The sequence below is a fragment of the Chinchilla lanigera genome, unplaced genomic scaffold, assembly GCF_000276665.1.
Source record: "Chinchilla lanigera isolate Chin_1 unplaced genomic scaffold, ChiLan1.0 scaffold00025, whole genome shotgun sequence".
In the NCBI taxonomy this organism is placed as follows: Eukaryota; Metazoa; Chordata; class Mammalia; order Rodentia; family Chinchillidae; genus Chinchilla; species Chinchilla lanigera.
In genome coordinates this window covers 25,200,760-25,214,771 of record NW_004955426.1, presented here as the reverse complement: position 1 = coordinate 25,214,771, position 14,012 = coordinate 25,200,760, and the positions used below count along the sequence as shown (strand labels likewise).

The 14,012-nt window shown below is 38.7% G+C and overlaps 1 protein-coding gene across 1 annotated transcript in view; it reads right to left on the bottom strand.

Moving 5' to 3' along the window:
* Positions 1-14,012, bottom strand: part of C7 (complement component 7) — a 57,435-nt gene that overhangs the window by 16,126 nt on the left and 27,297 nt on the right. The window contains 7 exon segments of the mRNA XM_013514936.1: positions 2,780-2,817; positions 2,820-2,920; positions 4,986-5,063; positions 7,613-7,790; positions 9,600-9,638; positions 9,641-9,809; positions 12,553-12,719. Of these exon segments, the coding sequence (XP_013370390.1) occupies positions 2,780-2,817; positions 2,820-2,920; positions 4,986-5,063; positions 7,613-7,790; positions 9,600-9,638; positions 9,641-9,809; positions 12,553-12,719 (770 nt within the window).

Here is a 14,012-nt window from a genome sequence, read left to right as displayed (position 1 = left end):
ACCATACTCATAAGTGAAATAAGCCGGACCTCCATGTATAAGCAATGTATTGTCTCACTAGTGTAAGAACCTGAAAGTGTGAATAAAAAATTAGGAGGTATGGCAGACATTGTGAAATGAAAGGAAAATGCTCAAAAGTAAAGAGCAACTGGGATGAGGGAAAAGAGAGAAGAAAGAAGGGGAAATTATGTATGTATGTATGTATGTATAAACAGGATAGCTAACCTAGTTGTACTACTGCCTTCTATCACTTTACTGAAAGGAACAGTTAATGATTACTTATTTGATGTATCTTGTATGTCTCTGTTTGTTTTCCTGAAAAACCACTTTGAAGATATCAATACGTAATACAGCAACCATTGTTAATTTCCTACCACTTTGTCTGTAACTCTGTATTGCTTTTATTGTTCCTATGCTATTTGTAAATGGATGTCTGTTTGTTAATATGTTTTCCTTTTTATTTTTAAAATAAATTTTAAAAATAAGAAAAACAAAAAACTAGGGGACAAAAGTTGGAGTCTAGTCCTGCTGATGGGAGAGCCCTACAGAAATCCCATACTTTTGGGACCCTATAAAGGATACACCCTGGGAATAGAGGTAAACCAAACACAAGCCAACCTCACTGCTTGCCAGGAACAAAATTAATCTCCCAAGGAACACATCACCCACAGCCTCGCATTAATGTTTTCATTTTTCATGAGTAAAGTCTGGCATTGAAACAAAATCAGTCTAACACTCAAAAAGACAAAAATTGACCAAAATCCAACAAGTGAATGCAACAATAGAAGCAATCCTACAGGAAATCTATGTAATAAAGTAAACGGATATCAACCTTGAAACAGCTGCAATTAATATGTTGAGGAAAAAAGACAAGATAAAGAATTTCAACCAATGTCTTGGTTATTTTTCTCTCATTGCTGAGACAAATACCTGACCCCAAAATCAAGGAAGGAAAGGTTTATTTAGGTCACAGTTTGTGGATGTTTCAGTCCATATTCAGCTGACTCCATGGCACAGTGGCACATGGCAGAGGGCAACAGTTCATGGCAATGGGAAAAACAGCAAAAGCAGCAAGAGCAAAAGGGAGGAGCAGCAAGAGCAAGACTCTTTCCCTCCCTTACATTGTATGCAAAATACCTGCCTGAGGGTGAGTGTAGCACTCACACCCATGAATCAGTCATAAACTCTAGAAGACTGCCTCATGACTGCATAAGGTTTTGGGGGCACATCCAGGCACAAACCATAGCAACCAAGAATTGAAAAATTTAAAAAGTAGATAAATGTAAATGTAGAACTGTAGCCTGGCATGGTGGCACTCGGCTGTAATCCCAGCACTTGGGAGGCTGAAGTAGGAGGATTGTTGTGAGCTTGAGATTAGCCTGGGCTACAAAGTGAGTTAAAGGCCAGCCTGAACTGCATAGCGACACCCTGTCTCAAAAAGACAAAAAAAGAAAAACTAAATGTAGAACTGTAAAACGAAGTTAAGAATACAACAGAGTTCTTAAAATTGGATTATACACAATTATTCAAAAAATTAATGAACTGAAAGATAAATCAATATAAAAATGTTCAAAATTAAGCAAAGAGAAAAGAAGGAAAACAGAAAAGAATGCTTTTAAATGTATAAAATGTCTCAAACTCGGTAGGGATGTACATTGGTACAAGCACTTGGGAGACTGGCAGCATCTACTACATCCAACGCATGTACACCCAGTGTATTTATTTCCGATGACTCAGAAATGGCACTAATAGCCATACTGCTAAGTGAGAAAATCTGCCTGTGTGCACCAGGCTTTCCTCATATAGAATAGAACAACTGATTCAGGAAGAATAAATTCCTACAGCTCCATCTATCCACGTGCTGAACAAACTTATTATATTCCAACTGAGACAGAAGCCAAAGACAAATTTAGATTAGTACAAAATGCATATGCTCTTACTCATATGTCTATCTGAGCAGAATAGGATCGAAAGCATTTAAGGAAGTAGATCGTGCCACAAGCCTCAAAACTGAACTCTAAAGATTGTATTGATGATCACGGACTGAAAGCTCACTAACTTCTAATTAGCCTCAGAAACTTTTAAATTCATTATCAGCTAGAGAATGCTGGGGGCTTGTTCTAGTCACTACCTGGACAGAATCATGTCAGCCTTTCAGGAAAATGAGGTCAGAACCTGGAGCACATGGTGAGTATTATTCATCTTTATTCATTTTCTTCCAAGTTATTATTTCATATTAAATTATATTCTGTAACTGTTCTGTTTTAGAATAAAGTATCCCTCAAAAACTTTATGTGTTTGATGGATGGAGGGAGACAGAGGGAGATGAGGGAAAGGGGAATTAAAGATTACTAAGATGTGATATATATATTACAAACTCTCTAGATCACAAACATATACTAATAATACTTTTTCTTACAAGAAAGAAAACTCATTGACTCTTGGGGCACTATACTCATCAGTGGATTCATCCACTGACAAATTCAGTAGCTAGAGGTCCTGTCAGGAAGTAGGGGCTGGATGGAGGTGGACCACTGAGGGTGTGGCCTAGCGAAGTGTATTCTTGTCCCCAGCTACTCCCCTCCCTCTTAGCTTCCTAGCTCCCATCAGTTGAGCACCTTTTTCTGCACCATGTCCCTCTGCCATCCTGCACTTGCCTTGGAGCTAGCTGACCCAGACTGACCCTGTGAGTCAAAATAAATCTCCTCCTTTAAATTGTGGGTGTCAGGTTTTGTGTCCCAGTGATAGGAAGATAACAGAATAAACAGGGTCAGCCACTCTGACAATGCATTTCCCCAACAATCCAGTGTAAATCTCTCCACATCTGGCAACAGCATCTCCAGCAAAAGAATGTCCTTCATTACAAGCTTGTACTATGTTTTTCCCAAGAGGAAGCTTGGCATCTTCACCCTAAACAAAAGTAAAAATGGACAAAGGTTGCATTTGTCTATTTTGCATTAATAAAATGTTTCATTTTGCTTTATTTTCTCCATAAATCATGGCTTCTTTTAATCATCAGACAATCTATATTCCATCACTGCTTTGGGAAATTGTCTATAAATTCTATAACTTGTTTTCCATGTGTAGTACACTTCAACAACACTACTACAACCATTAATTGAAATAAAGCCTTAATGACATGTATATATAATGTATTGATTACTATACTATAATGTATCAATTGGTCCCAACATACTATGTGCTATACTAAGCATTTTATTCAAGCTATTTTAAGCATTTATTTACCAGATGCTACTCAAGTAATTTCTTTCTCTTACACTTTTAGGATAGGGATGTTGATTGGCAATAATACCTCATAAGTGCTAATATGAGTACACAGAAGTATCAAAATCTTGTCAGCTGGTTCAAAGTTCAAGTCTCTCACTCATGAGTTTATGGAATGTATAATGTTAGTCTTCCCCATCTCGACCCTTCTACTTCACTCTTAAGTGTAGAAAGAGTGCTGTGGTTAAGTCAGACCACGAGGGCATTTTATTAGCCTATAATGCTGGGAGGTGAGCTTGCATGGTGAGCAAAGAATTTAAAGTGTGAGCCTGTAGAAGATAATTTTGTTCATTCAGGATCACTCCTTGTTTCCTTCCTTACCCTCCAGTGACCTGCCACTCAGCAGGTGGGTAAGAAATTCAAACATAGAGCTGGTACCTAGACAAACTCAACTCTAGGGATTATAGCAAACTTTCCTGCTCCCTCCTTCTCACTGGCTTTTGCTTTGGCTGATCCACCATGGAAGATGGTAAAAAGCAGAGGGCTCAAGTTGGTATTGAAGAAAATGGGGAAGGGCTTGTGTTCATTCTAGATTCTTGCACCTAAACTTTCTTCCACCTTGCAAATAGACTAACATGCATGTCTAACTCAGAAATTCCTGAATTTGACACTATGCCAGAACAACCTGTAGCAATTTTTAAAAGTCACCTTTGAGTCTCTACCCTAAACCTATCCATCAGAAAAAGTGAGAGGAAGCATCAGTCTCTTCCTAAGTTCCCTGGATTGAGGGCCGGGGATATAGCTCAGCGGCATAGTACCTGTCTCAGTTCCCTGGATAACTCTATCTGGCCAGCTTGTATAGCAGTGTTTGAAAACTCTGCACTGGAACCTGGAGTGACAACAGCCTCATGGTTTAAAGGTACTTGAATTTCCTGCGCTCCACTCTCTGAGCCTGTTTCTGCAGGAACTCCATGGATTGTGGCAACTCTAGTGGGACAGTATGGGCATTAGAGATGCTAGGTTCTCTTATTCTTTCTCTCCACATTTGGGAGAACCTCAGCAACTCTAAGATGCTCAAGAGCCTGGAATTTAAGAGGCAAAAATCCTTCATGACAGAGGTAAAAATGGCAGTATTGAGAGCATCGTGATGAGTGATATCTTCTATGTGAATCACGACAAAACTTTACTGGGATTTGGGAACCAAGTCCTTACCACAAAAAATTGCTAGAATATCCCTAAATTGTATAGCCCCAAAACCAAATCAAGTCCCTAAAATGGTAAATGGCAGATGACTGGTGTTCCTTTCTAAACTAGAAAACTACAGTGACCCAGATCTCAACACAAACTGGCCTAAATGTCCTTTGACTCCTGAAATAAACTTAATTCCTTATTTCAAGCCTCATATTTAATAGTTTCAAAGATTCTTTTCATTGGCAAGGATAAGGAAACATCTGTATATTCTTTATATTCACAGTGGCAATGTTTAGTAGCCCTCTGACAAGACTACATTTCTAATTCAGTGGGTGGCAGTACTGATTTCCCATAACACAGAAGGTGTACTGACTTCTGTAAAGTCTGAATCACCTCGGGCCAAAGAGTAAGTCACAAACTAAAACTTTTACCACTAAAATTAAAATTCACACTATTTTTAGCTCTATTTCACTATGAAGAAAGGAAATAGATAATGGCCCAATAGAAATATAGAACTTAGAATATTTGAAGTATATATACATTTTCTTCATAACCAACTTGAAAAAAATCCTTCTTTCAATGCAGGAGGTGATGAATAGAATTCTTTGGGGAACAAAGACAAAGGAGAGCAGTGTAGTTCAAGCAATCTGAAAGGAGGGAGGGGAAAAGGTGATTAATGTGATTGAATTCTAGAGTTTAATAAATATTTTGCATTATATTGAATTTTTCCTTTGTATCTGAAAGCATATAATGTATAAATTCATTATGTGATTTTTTGTCCTTCTTACAACCAAGTATCTGTTCATGTCCTATGTTAGAAAATTCACATGTAAACTTGATACACCAAAAGACAGTCATTCAAACAGCTACATGATCGGTGTATGCAAAAACAATGAGGAGAAAGGGGATAAAGGGGAGGGAAAGAGGATGGAAAATAAGAGAACTGAAGGGGAAGATAATGACGAAAATGAAGCTTTTGCAAATGGAAAGGGTAGCAAAAGTTGGAGGCAGCAGGGAAGGAGAAGAGGGATAAGGGATGAAACATTTAAAAAGAAGAATTAGATATATTATATTCACGTATCAACTACCCACAATAATGTAACCATTATGTATGGTAAACATGTATTAGTAAAAATGAAAGTAAATGAAAACAGAGGTAAGTCTTTGGACAGCATGCCTAGTTTATATGACTTCCAGGGCTCACCGGTTTCAGAACTTACATTTCTCCTGTTATTGGGTTCTGACATTCCTTTAACACAGAATGAATTTTGTGTTGAAAATGAAGAAAGTAGAGTTAATCTTCCCAAAAGTCAAGACCACATAGTAACTACTGCTTACTAAGCACTTACTATGTGCCAGGCACAACGGCTGTTGCTTTGCACATGTGCATTCGTTCACTACAGTACACATAGCCAAGGTCGTGAGTTCAGTTCCTGGTACCGGAAAAAAACCAAAAACCCAAAAATAAAATAAAATAAAAACTACAGTACACATAGCAACTGATCGAGACATTTGGAAAATAATGACGCAGAAAGTTTCAAGAACCTATCCAAGATTATGAACTAATAAGTACCAGAGCTCAATTCATGTCCAGTCAGTTGGACTTCCACAACCATGCTCTTTCTACCCCTCATAAGGCAATAAGGAAGAAGAGAGAGTCACAATGTCTACATTTTTTCTTCAATACACATAAGTGACAGCACATTCCTGGGCAAAAACAATTTTGATAAGGTTTGAGGCAAGAATCCTAAGCCTACAAGAATCCTAACCCTGATAATGTACCATCAACAGAATCAATTCCCTAGCAGGAATTTGTAGTTACGATAATAATAATGATGTCATCCAGCATTAACCAGTAGATTTCAGTAGTACCTCTGAGTGAGGTCAGTATGCTATCAGTGTAATCTCTGCTCTAGAGAGACAAAATCTGAGGGAAAGCACACAAGTAGCCTGCAAGTGTTGCCTGCTTCTCAGCTCAATTCCCTACCCTTTTGCAACACTTACACGGTATTCAAATTATTTTATGAGAACTTTCTCTCAAAACCCCGAGCAGAAGAGGCTTCTAACAACAGCATAAACAGTGGGGTACGGCACAGGAAATTCTGGACCAGGACACACTGGGTCAACTCCATATTTTTAAAGTAGCTTTTGCAAGTTCCCTGTAAATGTGAAGTTCATGCCAGATGACCACAATATTTACTAAATGCTTCCTATGTGCCGGCCACTGTGCTAATTGCTTTATATGACTAACCTCATTTAATTCTAACAACATCCTATTACAGATTTACCTACTGCTGTTATTCAATTTACTTTAATTGTTATGGGTACATGTTTACAGAGCACAATGTGTACATTCCTCGTGTGCAGTTGGTCCATGTACATAACAGAGCTCAGTTCTTTTTTCATCAATTTCCACACCCTTCTCTCCTGCCTCCATCTCTTGGTCCCTTTCCCTTTTGTAAAAGATCGATCTCCCTATCATCTATTTTTTGTTTTGTTCTTTAATTATGTATGCTTTGTGTTTCCTACATATGAGAAAGCATGTGATATTTAAGCATGGTCATTAGAATCTTAGAGCTAAGCCAAGTCACTTAGCCATGGTTAATCAAATGGGTTATGCAAATAGGTTAGCAAATAGGTGGCAGATTGGCTGGATGCCAAAGCTGCAACTCATATCCACTGGGACTAACTCCCCATGATGAATGTCATCTTTATGTACTGCAAACATGTTTTAGTAAAAGTTTAAATTAAAAAAAAAAATCCACTCGGGGCCAGGCGTGGTGGTGCACGCCTGTAATCCCAGCACTCAGGAGGCTGAGGCAGGAGGATCACTGTGAGTTCGAGGCCCACCTGGGCTACAAAGTGAGTTCAAGGCCAGCCTGAGCTCCATAGTGAAATCCTGTCTCAAAAAGGAAAAAAAAGAAAAAAACCCACTCGGTTGGCTTCTACCTGGTTACTCAGCCCTATGCCTCACTGGTGTCAGAAAAATCTATACACACAAACACAAGTTGGCCACAATATGCTCCCCACCACCACTGACCACAGTGCTGCATGGCAAAGCAGTCACTGCTAAAAGTCACCACACCACGCACTTTCTTAGTCTTTCCATGCAGCCTTCATGTGCTCTAAAGCCATGGTGTGCTCTACAGTAGAGGCCACTGTGTTAATGTAACTGCCCAGAGGTCCGGTCCATTACTGCCAATGCTTCAGCTCTTCATCTTCACACTGCCTGCTTTCAGTTGTCTCTTCAATGCAGGACTTCCCATCCACACTGGGATATGGGTTATTATATTCTCAGGTCTTTGTTTCTTTCCCTTGAAGAGAGAGGCTCCATGAGAACCAGCAACTTCAACCTCCATCAACCTGCCCAATCCCTCCTAGAAGACAAGAGAGAGGCTCTTCAACAAATTCTTTGAGAGGACAGCTTCAGAGTTTATTGCCGTGGTTCTTGTCAGGTATGTACTGGAAGAAGAAACAATTCTGGGATTGATTACTGCTGCTCTGTTCACTGGGGTTTTTTTCAATAACCAGAAGGATTCCATATGCTGACTCAGAATATCCATAGTAAGGCTGCATCAGTGAACTCCTTGCATATTTTGAATTTGTTCATTATTTTATAACTGCTTCAAATCACTTTCATGTACACTATATCATTTACAGTATTTACTTCTCACAACAATCAGCCAAGGTAGGCAGGAGGTCTTCCATCATTTCTATCTAATACACATAGGCTCTAATACAGAGTGTTTAAATGCCACATCCAGTGTTGTAGTGACCACCAACAAAGCCACATGCAGACTGTGACCAGCCAGAGGGCTGAGTCCAGACTTTCCCTCACCTGTCTCCAGTAAGACAAGTTCCTATAGCTAATGCACGGACTTTCCATGAAAAGAGCGTGACCTACTGTGTCTTTTAGTTTACTGACCCCCAAACAGAGCCTATTTGAGATTCATGGTTCTTTTGGTGTTTTCCCCTATCACACCCCCTGGGGAAAATAAGAACAAACTGAACCATATTCTAAGAGTCTTGTTCTCCTAGTTAGACAGCGATCTCTGAGACCATTCTCCCCAAGCTCTGTATTCTGACAGCGTTGTGTCCTGACACAGGAGTATTTGCTGCTCCTAAGCATCTCCTATTGGGTGACCACATTCCTCTTCTCCGCACTCCACAAGGATTCAGTATTACACACATCAAAACTAAGCCAATTGGGGCTGGGGATTTAGCTCAGCGGCAAAAGCGCCTGCCTGGCAAGCGCAAGGTTGTGAGTTCGGTTCCCGGTACCGGAGAAAAACCAAAAAAAAAAAAAAAAAAAAACCTAAGCCAATTTACATATTTCCCATGACCTTCCTTACACTATCATATTAGATTTTATTTAATAAAGTAGTCCTGACTATGTTAACAGGTGGCAAAAATGGCGTAACACACTATGATTGATATCCTAGTGCTTACCAGCAGGAGGTGCTCCCATTTTAACAGATAATTGGAAATCCAAGCCACAAAGAAAGAAATCACAGTGGTGGAATTTCAGTTTACCCGGACAGACTTGGGATGACATTTGGGGGTAAGTATGCCTTCCTAATGTGTGTCTATAAGCAACCAATGTTTAGTTGTGTGTTTGTTCATTATGCAAAATAGGAGTAGAGATGTTTCAAAGAGTGTATTGTTAGAAAGGTGAGGAAATGTGAGCACAAGCTCCACAGACCTGTATTGCAGCACAGCATTAGAGAGATAATTATGGAAAATATTTAAACCATATTCTATTCTCTTGTTTGCTTTGCTTGTTGTTGTTGTTATTGTTGTTGCTGTTTTGAGACAGGGTCTCGCTGTGTATCCCAGGCTGGCCTCAAACTCATGGCAATCCTGCTGCTTCAGCCTCCCAGGTGCTGGGATTACAGGTGTGCAACTCCAAACCTGGCCCGTACTCTATTTTTCTACTCAAATGGAGAATAGGAAGTGGGAGCCCCAGTGGGGTTATTAATTCAGGTGGATAAAAAGAGAACAGCAAAAAGTCTTAGACACAGTAACTATACTATAAGGATGGACAAGGGAGGGAGATTCTAAATTCAAATGCAATTTTACTTCATCATATATCAAGAAGCACATCTTAAGCCCAGAAAGAAGGGGTTAATTCCCTTTCCAGTGTTTCCTTCATGACCAAAGGAAATGCACACACTGACCTGCACAATTCCCTATGAGGACTCCTTTTTCACACCCCACATTTTGGTGTGTGGTTTGCAGTGGCACTGACACTGGGTCCCCCAACAATGGCCACGCCACTGCCGGCAATGGCAGAGGTCAAACACATCCAGGGACTCTTCAAGAACCCATTTCAGATACACTCTTTTCACAGAAGCCCAAGGTACTTCCTGTACCAACTTATATAGAGGTTCTATCTACACAAATAAAGAAGTCAGTCAGTGTTCAGAGCTTTAGGTAAAAACATTTTTCTCTTCACATTAGCCACAATAGAAATAAGCCCTATAGAAATAAGCCCTATAGAAATAGCCCTATAGAAATAAGACAAAATCACTCTTATGCTCATTATAATAGTCCTTCCTTATCCATCAGGGATTTGTCACAAGACCTTAGTAAATGCTAGGGACCATGGATAATACCAAACCCTATGTATACTATAATTCTTCTGCGAAAACACAGCTATGATAAAGGTGAATTTATAAATTAAGCATGGGAAGAGATTAATAACAATAACTAATAATAAAATAGAGCAGTTATACTGCAATAAATATTATTTAAAATGTATACATTAAGCTGGATATGGTGGCACACTCTTGTATTCCCAGCACTCTGGAAGGTTGAAGCAGGAGGACTGCAAGTTCAAGGCCAGCCTGGGGCATCTTGTATCAAAATAAAAATAAAAAATTGTAAAGGATTGGGGATGTAGTTCAGCACAAAAGTCCTGAGTTCAATTCCCATGTTACAAAAAAAAATTATGAATTGTTTATTTCTGGAAGTTTCCATTTAATATTTTCATATCACAGTTGACTGACCTGAAACTGAAACAAGAAAAGTGAAATTGAAGGGGGAACTATGGTACAATTATTTTTTGCTCAAATAAAAAAAATGAAAGAAATTCACTAGGCAACAAAATCAAGATAAATCTGAATTAGCTAGGAGAAGAAATTTTTTTAGATTTTGTATATATGTATACAATTTTATAAAACAGAATAATCATTTTCTACCTAACGGATGATTATTTTGAAGATGACATAGTACCACCTTCATAGAAAATAGGAAAAAAGAAATACTCTTAAATTACAGCAAAGAGGGGCTGGGGATTTAGATCAGTGGCACAGGGCCTGCCTGGCAAGTGCAAAGTTGTGAGTTCGATTCCCGGTACCGGAAAAAAAAAAACAAAAAATAAAAATAAATAAATAAATTACAGCAAAGATGCAAATGCCATTAAATTTAGACTTAAGTTCCCTGACTCTGAGATATTTCATATGTTTTAGTGGAGATTGTGGACGTTCACCTGAAGAAGGTAAGCAGTATTTCTCTGTGTTGGATATTTCAGAAGAAAAGCAACTTATAAATCACAAATGTCCTGAAAAAATGTAAACAGTCAGCTCTCCCAGGAGAAGAGGGCTCTGGTTTATAGCACTTGCTAATTTCCTTAGTGTCCTATACCATGACCAGTTTTGGGGCTGTCACCAGAATGTCACTAAGAACACAACTCAGAAGAGGTGTGCACCATTGGTTCTTGGGAGCCAGGCTTTTCCGAGCAGGTGGCCTTGCGTGATCACAGATGTACATGACCTTTCACTTTCCTGCCCAGCCAAGAAGTCAGCATAACAATGGGGTTTTAGTCTTTTATGAAAGAGTACAAAGTTGCATCTATAAAAGAATACTCATTTTTCCCTAAGAATTTTAAAGAATATATGGAATACTGACAATGAATACAAACCATTTTAAATGTTTACAGAGGGCACATTCAGAAAGTTTCTTGGGGGGAGAAATACTCATCCTTTCACTCTCAACTTTATTCAGAGGAAGTGGGTGCAAGATGCTGCTAGGAGAGTAGCTGAAGAGCCATTGTCAATTTTCTAAGTATGTGGAGCACATCCAAGTCTCTTAAACTCTGAAAATCTGGCTTTGAGACTCCCAAACCAAGGAATAGATCATAACATCAGCTGTGTTATAATGTTTGTTTTGAAAATTTGGATTCATTCCACTGAGAATTGCTGTATTAAGAAATAACATGAGCATCTCACAAACTTTGCATTTTCTATGTTTGATTTTATCTCCAAGAAACACAGGGAGAACAAGAAAAACTGCATGCAGTCCAATCAGCTCCCATAGGAATGCATGAAACACACCTGTGTGCACAAACCTCAGACGTCTCCATCAATTCACTACCTGTTAGAAACTACACCCGTCCATCTGGTGCTACACTATCCATCAGATTTCTGATTGGTTTTGTTCCATCACTCCAAGATACTCTCAAGCTGCACCCAGTAATCTTGCTTCAGCCCTTCTTCTGGGTAATATGCCTCGTATATGTTTTATTGATAGCTATCTCTTTATGAGCATCACAGATGATGTTTTTAGTGTGTACCCCTAACACAGCTTTTCCCTACAAGCCTTGTGGTCTTTATTATTCAATTTTGCATAGCTTAGTGATTTGGGGGACCACATATGTTGTGTTAGAAAAGTACTCATTGTATCAATAAAACATCCTTAATTCTGCCAGACAATTAGAGGCTATCTTCAGCAATGGATAAGCCTTGGCCACAGGAAGGAAGGCGATCTTATCTGACGTATGTAATACCAGGTAAGTCTAAATGCCTTCCCCTTCAAAGAATCCATAACTCTTCTGAATTAGGAACTGAGGAAAATATAATCAAATTTAGGCTAAAAGTTAAAAATATAAATTTCATCTTTAATTTCCCTTGAGATTTCCAAACACCTAACCTTTACAACAGAGTTATAAAAATGCCAGATACCACACCTTCTGTTTCTTATTATTATGCATGCATTCATTTTACTATATAAAACATAATTGGGATACAGAAAATGCTGATTACAGCAGACTCTGTTTAGCCATATTGATTTAATCTCATTTTCCCAATGCAAATAAACATGACTGCTTCCTACAGCTTTAAACAGAGCATCACATACTTTTTGTTTTATGACTTCGAGAAGATTAGGTACAGATTCTGCCCAGGCAGAATATCTCATTTTGTTCTCAGCAGGATTGTTCAGATTCAGGAAACTAAGGCCCCATCTGAGGGCTGCACTTCCCTCTCTAACAAACGGTGATCCTTTCAACACACTGCTCTCAGTTCCTACCCAGGAGAAACCCACCGCAGTAAGTCAGAGTGAAAATAGAACCAAGTCAAACACCATGCACCAAACTCACGTCAAAATGGTTCACAGACCTCAATATTAAAACAGAAACACTAAATCTATTGCAAGAGAAAGTAGTTGAAAATCTTGAAAACATAGGGGTAGGCAGAGAGTTCATGAACAAAAACCAAACCACACGGGAAATACTTCAAAGAATCAACAACTGGCATCTCATCCTACTGAAAAGTTTCTGCACATCTAAAGAAATCACCAATAGGATAAAAAGACAACCCATAAATTGGGAAAAAATTTTAGCTGACTGTCCCTCAGACAAAGGGCTTCTATCTAGAACATATAAAGAATTAAAAAGCATCAGCCCCCCAAATTCAAGGACCCAATCAAAAAATGGGCAGCTGAGATGAATACACACTTCTCAGATAAAGAAATACAAATGGAAAATAAATACGTCAGGAAATGTTCAACATCATTAGTCATTTGAGAAATGCAAATTAAAACAACATTGATATTTCATCTCACCCCAGTAAGAACAGCTATCATTAAGAAATCAACCAATAACATATGCTAGCAAGGCTCTGGAGAAATAGGAACTTTTCTCTCCTGCTGGTGGGAATGCAGACCGGTGAAACTACTGTGGAAATCAGTTTGGAGATTCCTCAGCAAACTAGGTCTAGAGGTCCCATTCAACCCAGCTATTCCCCTTCTGGGTATTTTCCCAGAAGATCTGAAAACATCATATCACAGCAATATATGTGCACCCATGTTTATAGCAGCACAATTTGCAATTGCTAAATTGTGGATGCAACCCAAATGTCCATCCACTGAGGAATGGATAAAAAAAACTGTGATGCTTTTATATAATAGAATATTACTCAGCTATAAAGAAAGATAAACTCAAGGCTTTTACAGGTAAATGGTCACAACTCAAGGCCATACTCATAAGTGAAAAAAACCAGACCTGCATGTGTAAACAATGTATTGTTTCATTAGTGTAAAAACCTGAAAGAGTGAATAAAAATTAGGAGGTATGACAGACATTGTGAGTTAAAAGGAAAATGCTCAAAAGTAAAGAACAACTGGGCTGAGAGAAAAGAGAAGAGAAAGAAGGGGAAATTATGTATGTATGTACGTATAAACGGGATAGCTAACCTAGTTGTGCTGGTGGTTTCTAGCACTTTACTGAAAGGAACAGTTAATTATTACTTCTTTGATCAATCTAGCATGTCTCTATTTGTTTTCCTGAGAAACCACTTTGAAGATATCAATACGTAATA